A 20,557-nucleotide genomic window follows, 5' to 3' on the forward strand; every position below is an offset into this window, starting at 1 on the left:
GGTATTCGCTCCATAATTTCAGTATGCTCGGGGCATCAGTCACTAAATCAGCTCTGAGGGTTCCACAAGAGTATGCTTTAATTGTGAAACCTTCTCTTACCGCCGCATCTTTTCGTATATTCTCTATATCCGTCCGTCTGTCTAGACGTTAATGGAGAAGCGTTTTAGTTGGTGAGGAGGATTCTATCTCTATACATATATGTCTGTATATATCAACAAACTCAGCCAGAATCATTCAAGCGACAATACTAGGTATAGAGAAGACCTGTGGAGTTCTATTGAATGAGTGCGTGTTTCCAAACTGGTTTTTATAAAACTAGTATGTAAAGTTTTGAGAATTCAGACTTGCCCAAAAATTTCATCTCCGTAAGATTCAACTAAATTCAAGTCAGAGAGATGGGTTTCGTTCAATTCGATAAAAGGATTTGTTCGTTTTAGATTGGAGTTCCATATGCGTAAAATATTTCCGAAATCATTTTGAAGAATGTCGTCTAGTTGACATTTTTTGGCGGAATAAATATTCAGTTTCGCTCGGTCACTTAGCATCCAGTTTCGTGGAGACGGATGATTTCAAACTTATTTTCTGGCGTGGTATTTATATATTAAAAATGTGTACCTTTGGTAAATGGAACATGTAAATAAATGGAAAATATTTAATTATTCATTAATATTTATTTTGTCGCCTTAAAAGTAAACCCCACCAGATGTAATACACTTATGCCAACGATTTGTCCAATTCTCGAAACATTTTCATAAGAACTTTTTGGGATGAGCTTAGCGAATTTTGTTTCATTTCTTCGATTGACTGAAGACGGGTTCCTCACAGCAGCAATTTTCGTTTATAGAAATCCGGTGAATATGGTGATTGATCGATGGTAGTATTTGTCGCGTTTTTAGCTTTAAATTCGTACTCTTTTTGAAAAAAATTCAGCTTTGTCGGGACGAGTCGAGCAGCGTCGCGTTTCATATCCAAAATAGCCATCAAAATCATTCGAATGGACTCGCGAGAGATTTCGAGCTTTCATGTCATCACACTATAACACTTGCCTGATGATTTTCAAGCAACTTATCTTTCACATTTTTAATATGTTCATCGGTTCAAGAGATCAAATGTAGTACAGCACAAGACATGTCTTCAACGATATCCCGACCGTGTTTGAAGGCTTTGTACCACTCGTAGGCTTGTGTTTCATAGAAGTGAATCACTGTAAGTCTTTTCCAATATTCGCAAAGATTTCGCACACGAAATTTGGTTAGAGATAGAAAATTTGTGACAAATCCTTTGTTCGATATTTTTCGAATTTCGGGAGAGAAATTTGCTATCTTGTGAAAAGAACAGTCATTGGCTCGATTCTTGATTTTGAAAGGAAAATTGCGCTGTGAAGGAAAGAGCGCTTAGATGCTGTAAACGATGACTCGTCTCACTTGATGTTACCAGGTTTCATGGTAGACTCACATCGGTTCTCGATGAATACCTAGCCACCATATATGATAATGTGATAAAAGACATCGTTCTCGTATGGTTAGACATCAGAAAAAAGTGTATGAGATGGATGAAGTGGACAGCTTTCTCCAGATATCGCCCGACACTGTTAAAAATTACTTGTAAAACTGTAAGACTCCACATGAAAAGCGGAAATGTATGAATTTTCAGATAAAACGCGTTATAAACCACCATATTTACATACATACGTTTCGATACCGATTTCTTTCGAAAGTAAAAAATTTTGAACTTTGAAGATTAATTTTTGAAAAAGCAATATATTTCTTTACTGGGGTAATACAGAGTACACATATTTACACATATCTTAGACAATATAATTGGAGTAGACAATTAGTAGATCTTACACATTTCTGTAGGGGGGATAGGGGTAGAGCTACTTATATGTAGCATATAAATATCGAATTGAAAGGGAACTGAAAATTAGCTTCAAACCTCCGCGCTGCCAAAACCGGCATGACCATTTCGTGCCACTTTGCCATTTGGAGTGCGCTCGACCAGCTGCATGGCCGGTTGATGATCATCCAGTTGTTGGTGATGATTATGATCGTGATTTTTGTGATGGTGGTGGTGATGATGATGATGATGATTGTGATTGTGATGTTGGTGTGGTTGTGCAATTGGTATTTCATCAATTTCAACCTCGTCACGATCACTTCCATCATCTGAGGTTAGTGTTGTCTGTTGAGCCACTTCTCGAACCATTTGTGTATGCTTATCAACTGCATGATGATGGTTAGGCTGAGAATTATGTTTTAATGCCGGCGGTGGATCCAAGTGTACATTGGCGACAGACGGTTCGGATGGTGCAGATTTTAGTGAAAACATAGAGCTAATCTTACGCAGTTTATCGTGTACTGACAAATCATTCTTCTCCAGATCATGTGTGACATTTATGATGCTTTTGGTGCTTTGCGAAATTGAGCGAGCATAAGATTTTGATGATCGTTTCGAACGTTTCGTTGAGCTGGAAGATGAGGAGGACGAAGACTTACTAGATTTGGACGACTTTGAAGACGAAGAGGAGGATGATGAAGAACCACCACTGCTAGAAGCTATGTTTACCGGCTTTGTTTGTATCCAAAAGCGTAGCGCAAACATGAGTTCAGCTTTGAAGGCTTCTGAGAGCGAAATCTGTGATCGAATATGAAAAACGTTATTAATTACAAAAAAAAAATCAAGAAAAAGCAAATACCTTTTCTTCTATAGCCACCGCTTTAATATTCCACAAAAACTCGCACATACCAATTAGAATAGCGGTGAGCAGTCCGATGCCTAAAACAAGAAACACACCGCCAACATTCTCCAAATCCAATTCAGGAGTATCACTGCCGCTACTCTCCGCTTGCGAGCAGGAACCACCACCATGCATCTCCTTCCACCACTTACGCTTCAACTCCGAAAGCATACCAGATTCGCCTAGCTTCAAAACGGCACCGCTAATCTGTTTGCGGTAGGGAGAGTCTGTGCGAGAAAGAAGAATAAATGCATAGATTTTAAAAATTCAAAAAATATTTTTGGATTTATTTACTAAACGGCATTGCAATGCCATAAGTTTTATAATCCAACCAGCCGCCGACTTGCATCAGATCACAATTTCGTTCGATTATATACTCCAATGTGGTGGACTCCATGAGAAAAGCATACAGCCCTTTGCCCTTAAGCACGCGATCCACGCCCTCATCATTGTTTTTAGTAAATACCGACGGACGCGCCGTTTCCATAGCGGTCCACATGCGTTGATATGTGGAAAAATTTGAATCCTATTTGATATAAGAAGAAAGTGAAAGTTTTCGCTAGATATGTAAGCTCATGGAAAAAAATAGAAATGAAAGCTTTAAATATATAAGTTTGAAAGGTAGTGCAAAATAGTAAAGAGTAAAGTGAAAGCTTTAGATAAATATACTATAAAAGTTTTAAAGCTTGTACAATAATGACAAAAAGTAAAATGAAAGCTTTAGCTAAATATTATAACTTTCCAGCTCGTACAAAAACGTTAAAAAGTATAGCCAAAGCTTTAGATAAATATAAAAGTTTTAAAGCTTGTACCATAATGCCGAATAATAAAGTGAAAGCTTTAGCTAAATATGAAAACTTTAAAATTCGTGCAAAAATGTTAAAAAGTAAAGTGAAAGCTTTAGCTGAATATGAAAGCTTTAAAGGTTGTACACAAAAGCCAAAAAGTTAAGTGAAAGCCTTAGCTAAGAATGAAAGTTTTAAAGCTTGAAGCTTGTACAAGAATGCTACAAAGTAAAGTGAAACCAAATATGAAGCCTTCAAAGCTCGCGCAAAATTTCGAAAAAAGTAAACTGAAAGCTCTAACTCGGAATATGTAAGCTTTAAAGTTCGCGTAAATTAAAAGTTTAATCAAGAGCGTGAAAGCTCTAGCTAAATATTTAAACTTGAAAGCTCGTGCAAAAATGATAAAAAATACAGTCAAAAGTTTAAATGTGAATGCTTTAAAACTTATATAACGGGTGATTTTTTTGAGGTTAGGATTTTCATGCATTAGTATTTGACAGATCACGTGGGATTTCAGACATGGTGTCAAAGAGAAAGATGCTCAGTATGCTTTGACATTTCATCATGAATAGACTTACTAACGAGCAACGCTTGCAAATCACTGAATTTTATTACCAAAATCAGTGTTCGGTTCGAAATGTGTTTCGCGCTTTACGTCCGATTTATGGTCTACAGCGATGAGGCTCATTTCTGGTTGAATGGCTACGTAAATAAGCAAAATTGCCGCATTTGGGGTGAAGAGCAACCAGAAGCCGTTCAAGAACTGCCCATGCATCCCGAAAAATGCACTGTTTGGTGTGGTTTGTACGCTGGTGGAATCATTGGACCGTATTTTTTCAAAGATGCTGTTGGACGCAACGTTACGGTGAATGGCGATCGCTATCGTTCGATGCTAACAAACTTTTTGTTGCCAAAAATGGAAGAACTGAACTTGGTTGACATGTGGTTTCAACAAGATGGCGCTACATGCCACACAGCTCGCGATTCTATGGCCATTTTGAGGGAAAACTTCGGACAACAATTCATCTCAAGAAATGGACCCGTAAGTTGGCCACCAAGATCATGCGATTTAACGCCTTTAGACTATTTTTTTGGGGCTACGTCAATTCTAAAGTCTACAGAAATAAGCCAGCAACTATTCCAGCTTTGGAAGACAACATTTCCGAAGAAATTCGGGCTATTCCGGCCGAAATGCTCGAAAAAGTTGCCCAAAATTGGACTTTCCGAATGGACCACCTAAGACGCAGCCGCGGTCAACATTTAAATGAAATTATCTTCAAAAAGTAAATGTCATGAACCAATCTAACGTTTCAAATAAAGAACCGATGAGATTTTGCAAATTTTATGCGTTTTTTTTTTTTTTAAAGTTATCAAGCTCTTAAAAAATCACCCTATATTTATTAATGGGCAAAAGAAAAGTGAAAGCTTTTGTCAAATATGAAAGCTTTAAAGCTCATGCAAAAATGATGAAAAGTAAAGTGAAAGCTTTAGATAAATATAAAAGCTGCAAAACAGTAAAATGAAAGCTTTAGCTGAATATGAAAATTTTAAAGCTCCTGTAAAAATGCTAAAAATTAAATATGAATGCTTTAAAACTTACACAATAATGCCGAAAAGTAAATTATAATCTTTAGTCAGATATGAAAACTATGAAAACTTTAAAGCTCGTGCAAAATTGATCAAAAAGAAAGCTCTAACTCGAAATATGTAAGCTTCAAGGTTCGCGTCAATTAAAAAGTAAACCGAAAGCTTGAAAGCTCTAGCTAAATATTTAAGCTTTAAAGCTCGCTCACTTACGCGAAAGAAGCCCATTGTGCTGCCGCCTAGTAAAGCGCCATATTTGATTTTACTTTGGGCCGCCAAATCTTCAGCGCTCTCAATTGAACTTTCCATCTAGAAAGAAAATAATATGAGATTTCAATTCAACTCAAAACAATTAGTATTGCCATTCATTACCCTAGACATTGTCAGAAAGGCGGCTAAGTTGGCTGTATAAGAGTTCAACATCATCAAGGCAAAGAACCACCACATGCCGGTAACGAGACGCGTCGAAGCAGCTCTGTGAAAAAATACAGTTATGTTTAAAGGGTTTAAACATAATCAGCGATTAAAATGGCATTACAGAGAAAGCACAAGTTTTATATAAAACCGTTTATATTTTTGATTGAATTGAATGTGCGTTTACTACTCAGAAGACCATAATTTTAAGACAGCTCATTGAGTACAGCGGTCTTTTGATAGCAGGAAATATATATGTATTTCTAACAATGAAAATCTTTTGTGACGGCACTTACTTCGGTAATATATCGCAACCTTGCCCCATAATGGAACCAACTGCTAACCATGTCGTATTGGACATGCACCAAGGATTCTCTACTTCTTCGGGTTCCTTACAGGGATGTGGGTTTTCCCAGTCCGCTGGTGCCATACGCGACAGACCGAAAATAAGTAGCGAAACACCCAAATATGCAGTAGCCATATATAGCCAAACATCTAAAGAAAATGGCGAAAGGAAAGAGAAAAGATCCGGTGGTGGCTGTTCGGGCTTCGCATAGAGTATGCTGATGCCCAATGTCATGAAGGGTGGCGTGAAGTCAACAGCTTGCCGACGTGCGGAAGTCATAGTGAGATCGCAAATACCGAGATCGGCGTTCTGGAGGAGTAAAATGTAAAAAAAAGATATGTTTAAGGCGCACTCTCGTAGCGAAGTCACTTACTCCGTCTAGCAGCTGCTTGACTAGACCATCCCATGATTGCGTTAGTTTGTTAAAGCTGCCATATTTTCCATCGGGCGCTAAAACGAATTCATATTTGAAGTTCAACAATTTTGCTATAGCGTCTATCAAGTCCATTGAATAGCCTTCATAACGTGCATTGCCTTGTAGTATTTCACCGTCTTTTGGCTCTCTGAAATCGGTTAATACTGGCTGGTTGGTAATAATTCGGTCACTGAAAACTTTAACACTTACCTATTCAATAAAAATGGCGCACCAATACGCGAAGTGATTATCATTGTTTTATTAGCAAGTTTCTCACCCACACGCTTTTCACTGGCATCCTCTTTTTCGAGTGAATCAACACCATTCACTGGATCCCAAGTGGCCAAGTCAAGAAAACCGGTGGTAGTTAATTCCATGAAGCGTAGAGTGAAAAAGTTACGCTCACCATGCTCGTTGAAATCTACACGACCTGTGGCGGCTTCTACCGAGCGCTGTGGGGAAAAGTAGAAAACATTTCTAAATTAGTAAAACTATATCAGTTTGTTTGTAACAATTCGATTATACTATGTTTTACTGAATTATATTTTATAAATAGGTGGTAGCCCTGCTCAAAATATTTTAAAATTTCAGCTTGTTTAAACCTTATTTTTATATCTTATTTTAGGTTTATTGTATTTAACAAATTTTAAGCAATTAAAAATTTTCAATAGGTGGCAACACTCCTCAAAAAATGTTCACACCCAAAGTTTCTTCATTTTTTTTTTGTTTCGTATCCTTATTTTAATTATTCGATTTTTTTATATTACTTTATTATATTTTTTGAACAGATGGTAACACTTCTCAAAACATTTTTTACTTTAAATTTCTACGAATCTAACTTTTTATGTTAATAAATTCTCAATTTAAATTTAATTTGTTTTTTCAATTTTCGACAATTAAATATTTGAAATAAGTGGCAACTCTCCTCATAAAATGTTCATGCATAAAATTTCTTAAAAATCTATAGTTTGGTATCCGTATTGTAATAATTTGTATTTTACTTTATTATATGTTTAAAACAGGTGGCAACACTTCTCAACACATTTTTTACTATAAACTTTCTCGAATAACATTTTTTTATGTTCATAAATTCTTAATTCAAATTTAATTTATTTTTTTAAATTTTCGGTAATTAAAATTTTTAAAGAGGTGGCAACCCTCCACACAAAATGTGCATGCATAAAATTGCTTAAACTTTTTTAGTTTGGTATCCGTATTGTAATAATTCCATTCTTTTGTATTGTACTTTATTATATTTTTTGAACAAGTGGTAACACTTCTCAAAACAGTTTTTACTTTAAACTTACTTGAATCTAATTTCTTGTTTTAATAAATTCTTAATTTAAATTAAATTATTTTTTTCTATTTTAGGCAAATATTTAATTTTTAAATAGGTGGCAACCCTCATCATAAGTATGTACATTCATACATTTTCTTAAACTTCTTTAATTTGGCAATAGTTTAAATTTTCCTAAAACTTTTAATTTTTTAGCGATTATTTGCCTAACAGTTTATTCTATTAAAATATTTAAAACAAGTGGCAACTTTTAAAAACACTTTTTTATGCAATACAAGTTACACTGACCAATTTAAGAACAAATATTTACCGCTTTTAAGAACTCAATAATACGTCTGCCATGCGTCCAAGCACGATTTTTGCGACATTCCAACTTCGGTGGATTAAGCTCTTCGGCAATGCCAAGCTCTGCAAGACCTTTCACAAACATCGAAACGGCATCATTAGCCAGAATCATATTGGTCTATGGAAATTAACGAGTATACATACATATATACTAATATTTAATAGTAGTGAAGACATTGAGAGTACTACCTTCACTTGGGACGGATCGGCGCGATAATAGTGACCTTCGCGCTTTTCATGTTCCTCCCAATCATGTGCCACGTTCTTAACTTGATAATCGGTGGGGTCCATAATACGTATAGTCGTAATATTAGCATTCACTGAAAGCAATTCCTGAAAATCCAATGTGTGTGTGTCGAGCACGGTGATAAATACGCTCTATAAATGGAGGATTACAAAAACCTCAAACTTAAAGGATATCCTGAAATCAAAATCTAACTTACCTGATATTCCCCTAACATTCTCAGTTCGTTCGCTTGCTTTAAAATCTTCATAACATTATCCGTCGAACAGTGCAGCACAATACAACTGTCTGTGGACAATTTGATATTCTTCAGAAATGGACGAAAGTCAGGACCTTCGGTCAGCTGACGTACAGTTGTTGGATTGCTACTGGGTTCGCCCACTTGCAGCACGTCTTGTAATTGCTGAAGCTCTACAAAATAATTTTTTTACGATTGAAATTTTTAATAATTTGCGTGACTGTTACTTTCGTTTACCTCTTTCTGTCTCGTAAACGATCGTGTAGCTGCGCCAACTAAAGCTCTGTAATATTTCAGCTAAGCCACGTGATAGTAATATATTGTTCGGATGTACATTGAGTGTCATCGATGAGTGTTGGCGATCGGATAGTGCTTCACTGGGTGTCCAGTCGAAAACAATATGCGGTATATCGAGTGTATTACAGATGGAAGCTACTACATCTGAGGGAAGAGGAGTTTTTGTTTACATTTTATAGATTAGTTGAAATTTAGCTTCAGTTTTCCTTAAGTGGTTCATATTTGCTATAGTAGGGTTAGCAGTTAATAGCTTGTTCTTATCTTATAAGTATAACTCTCTTTAATTTTTGGTATAACCCGAATTCCGTAAACTATACGTTATGAGATCTCTTATATCTAATACTTATAGAACTTTGGTGAGAGTATTTTTTCCATAAGAAAAAATATAGAATTTCCATGAATAGTACGCTTCTAACCTAACCACTTCTATGAGTAATTTAATATAATTAAACATAGTTTCACATATCTGTTTTAATTGCTACAATAACAACCGATCTGACCTCTTTTAATCAGTGAAGTTAACCACGAAGTGCTGAGATTGTAACCAGGCCCTTTTGTACCTGGTCTTTCTCACGAAGCGGAGGTCTTCCTCTACTTTCTCCGGCGGGTACTGCGTCGAATACTCTCAGAGCTGGAGTATTTTGGTACTTTCGGACGGATACAGCAGGACGGGGATGGTGAGTGACTTGCAGAGTTTGGTCTTTGTTCGTCGAGAGTGGACTTTACTTTTCAATTGCTTACTCAGTCCGTAGTAATACCTGTTGGCAAGAGTTTTTTTGCGTTGGACTTCGATCCCTTTTTGTGGATTGGATAGACCACACTTAAATTCCAATTATCGATCATGCTTTCGTCCAGCCTTATTTTAGAGAGAAGCTTCGCCTGCACGTATTTATATAGATAGGCAATCTATCGCCCTCCGCAGCTTTGTTTTTCTTTAGACAAGTAATTGCTATTCGAACTTCTTCATGTTCGGCCAATGGAACGTCCGCTCCATCGTCATCGTTTAGGGAATCTGGTTCACCATCTCCTGGTGTCATGCTCTCACTGTCATTGAGCAGTGTTCCCTCCATAATTTTAGTATGGTCGGAACATCAGTCGCAAGAACACCTCGGTTTTACAAGAGTATACTTCGGTCTTGAAACCTTCTGTTAGTTGTCGCATGTTTTCGTAGAATTTTCGAGCAATGCCCCTCTCGGAATGTCAAGCTCTTCCTACTCCCGCATTACGGCCTCTCTCTTTTTTTGTCTGCAAATGTGTCTCGCAGTCTGGAGAATATAGCAAACGGCTCAATATCATCGGCGTACGCCAGCAGCTGTACACTATTATAGAAAATTGTACCTTCTTTATTCATGTCTGTAGCTTGAATTTTTATTCTCCAGCAGACGGTTGAGGAAGTCGCACGATAGGGAGTCACTTTGTCTGAAACCTCGTTTAGTATCAAACGGCTCGAAGGCCTTACTGATCTTGACAGAGTTTTTGGTATTGCTTAACGTCAGTTTACAACACTACAATAGTTAAGTGGTTACATGGCTTTACGGGTTTCAAAATATCGATAGATATTTTTTTGCAAGTGTCTGAAGACCCAATTTTCAGTTTTTTTCTTTCGTCCAAGTTCAAAAAGTTTCTTTCAAAGATCCAATTTTCCTTTTTTTCCCTTCGTCCAAGTTCTAGATTAAGGTTTTAACTAAAATGCGTGTTTTTTCACTTTAGATAATCTTGTAAGGTGTTATCCTGCCAACGCGGGCGCAGCTTTTTTTCGAGGGGTCACAGGAAATGACGTCGCAATGGACCAGATTAAATTTTTTTTTTCAAAAATTTCGGAATTTCTTTGTTAGAGTGCATTTTTGTAACCATAAAAAATTCTAATAAAATATTTATTTTTATATAAGAGAAAAAAATTGAAAAAAGCCTGTTTTTACCCGAAGAGACCATGTAACTTTTTAACTTAAGAGCATAAAATAATCCGATTGGCATTTGACATTTTTCACTTAAAAAAAAAAACAATTTCAATTCAATGTGCTAATAATATTCGCCACCAGTTTGCAGCACGTGCTAAGAACGCCGGTAAATTGTAGGTAAGTAGGTTAACAAATTTCAAGGGGAGTTATAAATAAGAACGCGAATGCATACCCACGTGCCTGCAATTATGCAGGTGTGTACATATGTGTGTGTGTTTGTAAACATATATGCTATAAATACATGGCCAGAGGCATTTATTTACAAACAATCACTTGCTGAAGGAGAAGAGATGAACTTGCTCAAGTGCAACAAATTTTATATGTGTATGTGGATTTACAGTTATGTGCATGTGTGTGTTTTTGTAAATATAGTAGATGTGTATGTAATAATGTATATATATGTACATATATTGTATGTGTGTTTGTATAGCTTTCTGCGCTGCTTTTCTCTTTCGTAGCGCTTACATACCTGTGCCGCCTGCTGTGTTTGGCCCGAAAATAGCAATAACGCCTTGCGCAATCAATTTGCAGACTGTTTTGCAGAAAAGCGAAAATTTTCATGGACAACAACGCAAATTATTAACAAATTTTAATAAGTAATTAAAGTTTACTGACTAACCTGTTTTCTCCACCATAAAGCTATCATCGGTATCGGCATACTCCACAATGGGCTCCAGCTCGAAGCTGCGCTCGAAGACATTGGCGCGTTCGATGGCGGTGCGGAACGCGATTTCGGTTTCATCATTTTTGCTGGCGAAAATTATGCCTGTTTTTGGTAAATATATGTTTGACAATTATAAGCTACTTCCAAGCATAATTTTGCGTGGTCCACTTACCGACATTAAATTTCGGACGCTCCTCAGCTGCGTAGGCGCCAGCGTAGAGTAGCGCGTATATGATATGCAATAATAAGGGTTTCATTGTAATAAATTTTTCTAACAAATTTTTAGCACATTTTCAATTATTTAGAAAAATATTTTCAATAATAACACAAATCCTTTGTCTCACTACGTGCTGCGCACTACGCGCTGTTGCAAAATCACGTACAACCGTTGCATTAAAAGCTGCCAGCTGAAATGCAGCACTTAGAAATTTTTCGCCCATTAATGCTAAAATTATATTTAGACATTCGACATTAAGACAAATCGACTACTGCATTGAAAGCCTTAGCCTAATGTTAGAATCTCGCATACGCCAACGGTCCGAAATAGTGGTTTGGCGTATGATAAAAGCATAAAAGTATATGAAAAAGCGTCGTTGTCCTCATTTTGCTCTGAGATTAACACAATTTTTTTCGGCGCACACTCTCAAGTCTATTATTTCTGCATTTCGCTCACTTCATTTGCATTTATTTATCTAAATATTGCATTTGACCATGCCGCCGTCAAAGAAAAATACATAAAAGTACCCTTTACAATGTTTCTTCTCTGTTTTGCTCAGTGCTTTCTAAACAAATCGTAAAATACACGCCATGTACACTCAATACAAATAAATCGTTAAATACATACGTACAAACACATACATATATGTATGTATGTTAGATTATGTTTAAATCCTATTAACTAAAAAATGCTGGCAAACGGCCAAAATGAAGCGACGTTTTTTTACAAAGTCTTATGCAGAATATTTGTTTATAAAAAACACTAAAAAATCATAAAAATTGCCAAATTGTCAAAAATCAGCTGACTATCAAGTTAGTTTAGGATAGGCTAGGTTTGGTAGGCTCGTGAGCCACGCATAGATCAGTTTTGTAGTAGTAGATGGTGTGCCGTTACTTTATTTATGAGGAGTAGTCGCGACCTAACGTCGATTATCCGATTCGATTATCGATACCTTATATCTCTAACTCAAAAGCGAGGCAAAGTCTACGAAAGCATAGTAAGAAATCGCTTGGAGTTAGCAATGCAGAAAGTTGGCGGATTATTAGAAAAACAATACGGCTTTACATATCCACCTTAACGAAATGCGCAGTAAGTGGCAAGCGATAGAAAGGCGGAACTGATCACCATGGTTGTGAGAAATACTTTCAACTCAGCAAAGTCGAGAATAATAATCAAGCTTAAGTAGGCAGTGAACGAGGGCAAGACGAAATATCTCCTGTCATCAAACAAACAGTCGTCGCACTCGCGACTTGGCTCTCACGTCACTGTTGACAGTCATAACTTTGAAGTCGTAGATAATTTCGTCTATCTTGGAACCAGCGTAAACACAATCAACAATGTCAGCCTGGAAATCTAACGCAGGATAACTCTTGCCAACAGGTGCTACTACGGACTCAGTAGGCAATTGAGAAGCAAAGTCCTCTCTCGACGAACAAAAATTAAACTTTATAAGTCACTCATAATTCCCGTCCTGCTATATGGTGCAAAGGCCTGGACGATGACAACAACTGATGAGTAGATGTTGCGAGTTTTCGAGAAAAAAGTTCTGGGGAAGATTTATGGTCCTTTGCGCGTTGGCCATGGCGAATATTGCATTCGATGGAACGATGAGCTTTATGAGATATATGACGAAATTGACATAGTTCAGCGAATTAAAAGACAGCGGCTACGCTGGCTAGGTCATGTTGTCCGGATGGACGAAAACACTTCAGCTCTGAAAGTATTCGACGCAGTACCCGCCGGGGGAAACTGAGGAAGAGGAAGACCTCCACTCCGTTGGAAGGACCAAGTGGAGAAGGACCTAGCTTTGCTTGGAATATTCAATTGGCCACGTAGAGAAAAGAAGAAACGAATGACGCGCTGTTGTTAACTCGGCTATAATCGCGTAAGCGGTGTCTACGCCAGTAAAGAAGAAGAAGAAGTAAGACAAATGCGCTCCTCAATATCTTATGGAAATTATTATAAATTATTTTGAAAACAGGCGACTATTATTAGCACCAACTACTTTATTTCGAGTGGAGTACTGCAAGCCTCGGTTCAAGTTTCCTTATATGGAACTTAATATATGATGGGCGGAGACACCAACCAAAAGCAGTTAAATTAATTGCATACGCAGACGGCCTTATTCTCGTAGCAGTGTCTAAACACCTAGCTGTTACCGAACATCCATACCTTGGTCGACAGACGACATGGGGACCTGAATTTCCACCTAAACCCAAATACTAAGTGGCCGTGGGTGCTGTAGAAGCTATCTGTACAGATTCCAGCACGACATTAGTTCGGAGTAAGTTATGTTTAGCGGATGGGATTGAAGTTCCGCACTCCGTCTTTGATGATTCTACTCTACCATTGTCAGATCGACATACATATGTAAATTCTGCTGCAGCCAGTAATCGTCCCGCAGTTTTCAGCGAAGCGAGCGCGCGGGCTTATTGGACAGTTTCCAGTCATAAAACTTAACATAGCGATGAGATAAATTTGCTAAGAGCAAGTAGTTAAGAGGACTCTCCAGCGCTTGCCAGGCAGATGGGAGATCCGTAGATCCAAACCAGTCGCATAACAAAGAAGTTTGGTGATACTGACAAACAGGTCAAACACTCTTTGACCACACACATTTTCAGCGAGATTAAGGGTGGTATTGCAGCTTTGCTATCGAAGTGAATGCAAATCTCTCAAAAAGAAGCTGCACTCCAGAGCTGTGCATCTACTGTTAGGCAGTCATCACCGTTTGAAAAACACCACCGTGGTCTGGCAGTCTGAAGCTGGGGAGCTCCCGGTAGAAAACTTCCTCTCCAAACTTTTCCTTAAACTTCAAAAAGAGAGTGAACAGAGAAGGAACAACCGGGCGGAGGTTCCATGATGCAGTAAAGAAGAATGCTGTATTTCTTAATAGTAGGGACAGAGTATAGGTGTGACTGTGACATTATTTATGACTCCGAATTGTATTATGTGTCAAATGGTTGGACAATAATGGCATCATTTAATTATATCTACAAAATTCCCGGATTTCCATATACGATGTCAGTTTTATTTTTTGCTCCTTGGTTTAAGACTATGCTGTCTTTTCAGTTAAAGGTATTTTTGCTAACACTTACTTTTAATAAAATGTAGACCATGTTTGACCAATTAATTGTTTTTATTTTTCGATTTTCTGGCATGGGTTTTCGATGGAGCTCACAAATCAATGGGAAATACACAAGAAAATCCAAGTAAAATTATTTTTTTAACAGCAAAAACATTAAACGCGCGAGAATAGTTATTACATTACACAATAACATCAAAAAAGTACACACCGTTAGAAATATATGCTAGACAACTATATCTTCTTTCGTATTATGTGATCGTAGAATATGACATGCCCATATCTTTCCGAGAAATGCATTTCGCGTGTGCAATTATTTGTATACATTTCGCGTAAAATATCGACACAAATCTTCTTGTGATCACCGCGATGCATAAATATCAGACCATTCTCGACATCATGTAGAACCACATAGTTTTCGGAATGATTGTAATGCACCGTACCCTTGTGCCAATCGTAAAAACTGAGATCCGTCGGTTTCGGACGTAATAGCACACGCTCCTGAAATACGCCCAACCAATCGGTACAACCTTCGACCATCAAATTTGCCTGCTTAAGACTATGTTCGAAATCGATATAACCGGAAATCTCGAAACCGGACTTTAGCCGATGTTTAACAAATATGATGGTCTGAAAGAAAAAAATATGCCTTGCATTTAAAATTAAAATAATATCACGAGACACTGCTACCGATATGATCTTCTGTGTATTCGGCTGTTCACGTCGTGCCAACTCAAGCAGCACGGGGTCTGTGGAATTCATATTCTCACTGAATAACATTGCCGATTTTTTCGTCGGCCATAACGATTCCTGTACAGCCGCCTTGCGCTTCTCATACTGTTCGGGTGTGTAGATTTCGGACGCCGAACGATAGCCAAGTTCGACGAGCATACGACAGAAGCGTATGTTGCGTAGAAAGTGTATATCATGGCGTGTGATGAATGTGTCCAAATAGTCCTCATAGGTAGGACAGTCCAGTAGAAACATATCCTGTTGTACGGAACTCATTTTGACGATGGTGTTTTGATGGTGGCTCTGGCTTGTAGCTTGTTCAAATTTTTCTTTTGATTTTGTTTATTTTGCGAATATTTTTTTTTATTGAGTATTACGTAATTTTTGTTGGCTTATCTTGATTGACTCATAGTTTTTAGTTAAATCATGTATTTAAATATAAATAATATATATATTTGTGCATTTGTAGAACTTTCGGACGTTACTTTTTGTTTTGAAGTATTTTTTTTAATGATAATATTTAAATTTTTTTATATTTTAGAAATTTTTTTAATTTTTTATTTGCACCAAAATTCGGTGTCTATTGTACTGTTGACATTTTGTGAAAAAGTATACTACCTTCTTTGAATAAATGATTTATAAAAGTAGTACTCTACATATAAGTCAAGTGCTGGAAGGCAAGCCTAAGTAAAGTATCGATAACCGATAATGTATTAAGTCCTGATTGAGTGTAGAATTGCGCAGATTTTGGTTAAGAGAGTTTCTCAATTGTCTGCAGATGTATTTTCGAGAGGAAACAAACAGGTTTGGGAATCCTTGGAAGAATTGGCGATGACTATATGGAGCACTGGTTTTGATAGGATAAAACGTTATCTACAGTCCGTTGTCACGTAAGATGCAAAACTCCTATAGTTGGATATCAACTATCGACAAAGCGCCATGAACCTGTCACAAATCTGTATAGGTAATCTGGCAAATGCGGAACATTCGAGAAGGTAGTGTTGATATGATTCTTTCTCATCTTCTTCTAAACAGCTGATCGAGCTAGTATTAGATGAGATGTTCAATCTTGTCGTAGGAATCCCGATCGGACAGTGCTTAGTTAGAACTCTTACAACCATTGAAATGTGGACTTTGCTGAGAGCGTGAGTTCATTAGACCTCTTAAGATTCACCCTGGGCCAGGAAAGCATTCCGACTGCCCGGTTGTTAGTAGTTGACCAACGATTGCTGAGTAGGCCTGAGTCCCAAGAATCCAGTAGTGAATCACCAGAAGCCAATGGAGCTCTTGCACGTTACCATTCCGCAGTTATTGAACCTGAAATACCCGTCTTAGCAAGCTCATCAGCCTTACACTTTCCTGCAATACCGTCGTGGCCTACCAGTATTATTATGTAATAACTTGATGCTAGAGTAAATATACTAGTCTTGAGCGCACAGTCGGAGAGCTTAAGATAATTCTATGATGATTAAAATAACCGCTTTAAACCATATTAGGGGTGTTTTTAGACATGTACTTTTCGAGACGAAATAAAACGCATATTATTGTATGTAATGTTATGCCCTCAAATTTAGTTTTATTATAAAGTTTAAAAATTACCGCCATGGCTGGCTTGAATAAATTCCACCATCTTGGAGGTCATGCCACAGACGCGAGATAATGTGATCACTAAAACTTTCCCTCAATAAATTGATCGTGCGATGCGCTTGATGGTCGTCCAACTTTTAACATGTCATGGCGGATGAACTCATTCGAGTCTTCTTCGATACTCTGCTCCATGCTCTGAAGATGCTAAAATAAACGAAATCTTTGGTAGTAACTTGAAACTTGATTTTCCGAATATTCTACAGGAAGCGACCATCAAGTATTTTGGATAGGGAGAAGTCGCTGGAAAAGAAGCACAGTGAGCGTTTTCGCAGATAGATAAAATCTAGGAGGGGAGGTTGGGTTACCACTGTTTTTCAAACTATTATGGTGGCTTTTATGGTGGCGGTAGAAGTACTGCTGCAAAGTCATCTGGGAGTTAAGCATTTACTCCGGCAGTAAGGCGGCAATAAAGGGCGGTCAAGCTAGTCAAAGAGAACAGCAATTCATCATCATACATTTACATACATACATCAAAGTCCCAGGACCAATGGATTACCGGCTGAGCTGACTGAATATGATATGCATGTTTCTGCTGCTAAACCTTGACTAACAGATCGACACCCAACACGTTGATTTCAAAGTCGCTATTGACAGAGCTGTTGCCATGTCTAAACTTTTTACTCCTGCGAAACTCATATAGCTATGAAGAATGACTTTGAGCTAAACGAGGTTTTAGGCAGGCTTTTTCGTGCGTTTTTTTTTAATCTAATGCTGGAAAAAGTGATATGTGCCGCTAATTTGAATCGCAGTGGCACTGTCTACTCTAAATAAAGGGTGATTTTTTAAGAGCTTGATAACTTTTTTTAAAAAAAAAACGCATAAAATTTGCAAAATCTCATCGGTTCTTTATTTGAAACGTTAGATTGGTTCATGACATTTACTTTTTGAAGATAATTTCATTTAAATGTTGACCGCGGCTGCGTCTTAGGTGGTCCATTCGGAAAGTCCAATTTTGGGCAACTTTTTCGAGCATTTCGGCCGGAATAGCCCGAATTTCTTCGGAAATGTTGTCTTCCAAAGCTGGAATAGTTGCTGGCTTATTTCTGTAGACTTTAGACTTGACGTAGCCCCACAAAAAATAGTCTAAAGGCGTTAAATCGCATGATCTTGGTGGCCAACTTACGGGTCCATTTCTTGAGATGAATTGTTGTCCGAAGTTTTCCCTCAAAATGGCCATAGAATCGCGAGCTGTGTGGCATGTAGCGCCATCTTGTTGAAACCACATGTCAACCAAGTTCAGTTCTTCCATTTTTGGCAACAAAAAGTTTGTTAGCATCGAACGATAGCGATCGCCATTCACCGTAACGTTGCGTCCAACAGCATCTTTGAAAAAATACGGTCCAATGATTCCACCAGCGTACAAACCACACCAAACAGTGCATTTTTCGGGATGCATGGGCAGTTCTTGAACGGCTTCTGGTTGCTCTTCACCCCAAATGCGGCAATTTTGCTTATTTACGTAGCCATTCAACCAGAAATGAGCCTCATCGCTGAACAAAATTTGTCGATAAAAAAGCGGATTACGGAACACTGATTTTGGTAATAAAATTCAATGATTTGCAAGCGTTGCTCGTTAGTAAGTCTATTCATGATGAAATGTCAAAGCATACTGAGCATCTTTCTCTTTGACACCATGTCTGAAATCCCACGTGATCTGTCAAATACTAATGCATGAAAATCCTAACCTCAAAAAAATCACCCTTTATATAATACTACTGGTGATATGCAAACACTCCTTACTCGTACTCCTTAACAACAGCGCAGCCTTTTCAAGATGCGAAGAAGGTGAATCTTGTGGTGAACGAGGACAAGACAAAGTACCTAGAGGCCACACACAAAGATTATTCGAGTTTGGGAAACTACATCATAGTTGGCAGCTACAAATTTGAAAAAGTTAGTGACTTTGTAAATCTTGGAACCAGCATAAATTCCACCATTATAAACTCTAAGTCTGGAGATCATGCGCAGAATAACTCTCGCCCAACAGGTGCTACTTTGAAATGTGTGGACAATTAATCAATCTCTTGCTGAACAAAAATTACACTCCATAAGTCTTACATTATTCCCGTCTTATAATACGGCGAAAAAACATGGACGATGACGACCCGAGATGACAAAGCACTTGGAGCATTTGAGAGAACTGTTCTTCGCAAGATCTTTGTAGCCGTCTGCGTGAGCGATTTGTATCGAAGAAGATGGAACAATGAACTGGATGAGCCAGATGGCGACATGGATGTAGTTAAGCGCATAAAAGTTCAATGAAAGCGCTGGTTGGGCCATGATGTTCGCTTGGAAGATGATGCTCCAGCGAAAAGCTGCTTCGATTCGATACCCATGGATGATAAATGGAAGTTAGGCCGCAGAGCATCCAATTCAGAAATGAAAAACTGGCGTAACCTCGCAAAGGTTATCGTCAATTGGTTAAGTTTCATGTTTTCGGCGCAGACCGACACACGGTTATAGTGACAAAGAAGAAAAAATAAACTGGTGGAGCTCATTGAACTGAACGGCTACACTTAAGAAGGCTGTGAGTCAAAATATATTAGAGATATCGATTAAATTTTTTAGAAAATATCGAAAAATAAAAATCGATTTTTTTTTTTTAATTTTCACATTCGGCGTGCGCCTTAATTAGTGAGCACAAGTTCAGCGCACGAACACGCGTCACGAACTTGAATTAGAGAGGTGACAAAAAGTGTTACGTGGTACGAGCTACAAATTGTTGCCGGGAAGTAAACAAATCGCAAATCGACGCTGAACGTATATACCTATGTATACACATATTCCCGTTGCCACGACATCAAAGTGGAATTTCGCCTTGATTGTTGTTAGTATTTTTCATTTAACGAAAGCGCGACACATCAAACGACAATAAACGACAGTCACAACAACACTACTAGCTGGAAACGAGTGCTGAAGATCGCGCACCGATGGGGGCGTGTATGTCACACACTTTGTAACGGAGAGTATGTATGAGTGTGTGTATGTATGTTTGGAGGCCAAAACCGTGCGCGTATGGGTGGTGGTGCGCGTTGTGGCTTTTCCAAAATATCAACATTGTCCGGTATAAATTTAAGTGCATCCATATTTACTTGTTGTTGTTTGTATTTTTGTGTTTCCACACACAAACACACACAAACATAAAAAATATAAACAAATATTTATTGCTACGAAAGCAAAGCGACAGCTCGTGAAAAAAAGCCATACCGACAGTCAACAACAACAAACCCGTCGTGCGGCATTTAGACAGCAACAACCGCAATAATGACAAACAGCAACGCCATTGTGAAAGCGCGCAGCGCTAATGCAGGAAGCACACATTTTTTAATGAATAGAATATATACTTTTGTTTTATAAAGAAAATGCTTATTTTTAATAATTATTATTTTCTTGTTGCGCTCTCAGCCTGAAATTTCGAAGAGACAGTAGCGTAGCAGTCGCCGCAGCGGGGCATTGGCCGCAAAAGTGGGAGATCTGAAGTTATGAAATACTTACTGTGTCGTTATGTGTGTGCATGTAACATACTTATGTATGCATGTGTGTATGTGCACATT

At 37.9% G+C, this 20,557-nt stretch overlaps 2 protein-coding genes across 2 annotated transcripts; both read right to left on the bottom strand.

Annotated features, from left to right (window-relative positions):
- Nucleotides 1-1,741: 1,741 nt before the first annotated feature.
- LOC105229284 (glutamate receptor ionotropic, kainate 2) lies at nt 1,742-11,756 on the bottom strand. The gene is made up of 15 exons (XM_049457524.1): nt 11,498-11,756; nt 11,281-11,427; nt 11,131-11,193; nt 8,644-8,847; nt 8,368-8,579; nt 8,114-8,302; nt 7,890-8,042; nt 6,493-6,734; nt 6,241-6,430; nt 5,818-6,176; nt 5,480-5,582; nt 5,321-5,416; nt 3,033-3,264; nt 2,697-2,965; nt 1,742-2,635 (listed from the first exon to the last, which is right to left on the bottom strand). The coding sequence occupies exons 1-15, from the start codon at nt 11,580-11,582 to the stop codon at nt 1,931-1,933; spliced, it is 3,249 nt and encodes a 1,082-aa protein (XP_049313481.1). The 5' UTR covers nt 11,583-11,756; the 3' UTR covers nt 1,742-1,930.
- A 2,935-nt stretch (nt 11,757-14,691) lies between these two features.
- LOC105229293 (cilia- and flagella-associated protein 299) lies at nt 14,692-15,946 on the bottom strand. The gene is made up of 2 exons (XM_011209481.4): nt 15,315-15,946; nt 14,692-15,254 (listed from the first exon to the last, which is right to left on the bottom strand). The coding sequence occupies exons 1-2, from the start codon at nt 15,630-15,632 to the stop codon at nt 14,859-14,861; spliced, it is 714 nt and encodes a 237-aa protein (XP_011207783.1). The 5' UTR covers nt 15,633-15,946; the 3' UTR covers nt 14,692-14,858.
- Nucleotides 15,947-20,557: the final 4,611 nt, after the last annotated feature.

The sequence above is a fragment of the Bactrocera dorsalis genome, chromosome 1 (assembly GCF_023373825.1).
Source record: "Bactrocera dorsalis isolate Fly_Bdor chromosome 1, ASM2337382v1, whole genome shotgun sequence".
Classification (NCBI taxonomy): Eukaryota; Metazoa; Arthropoda; class Insecta; order Diptera; family Tephritidae; genus Bactrocera; species Bactrocera dorsalis.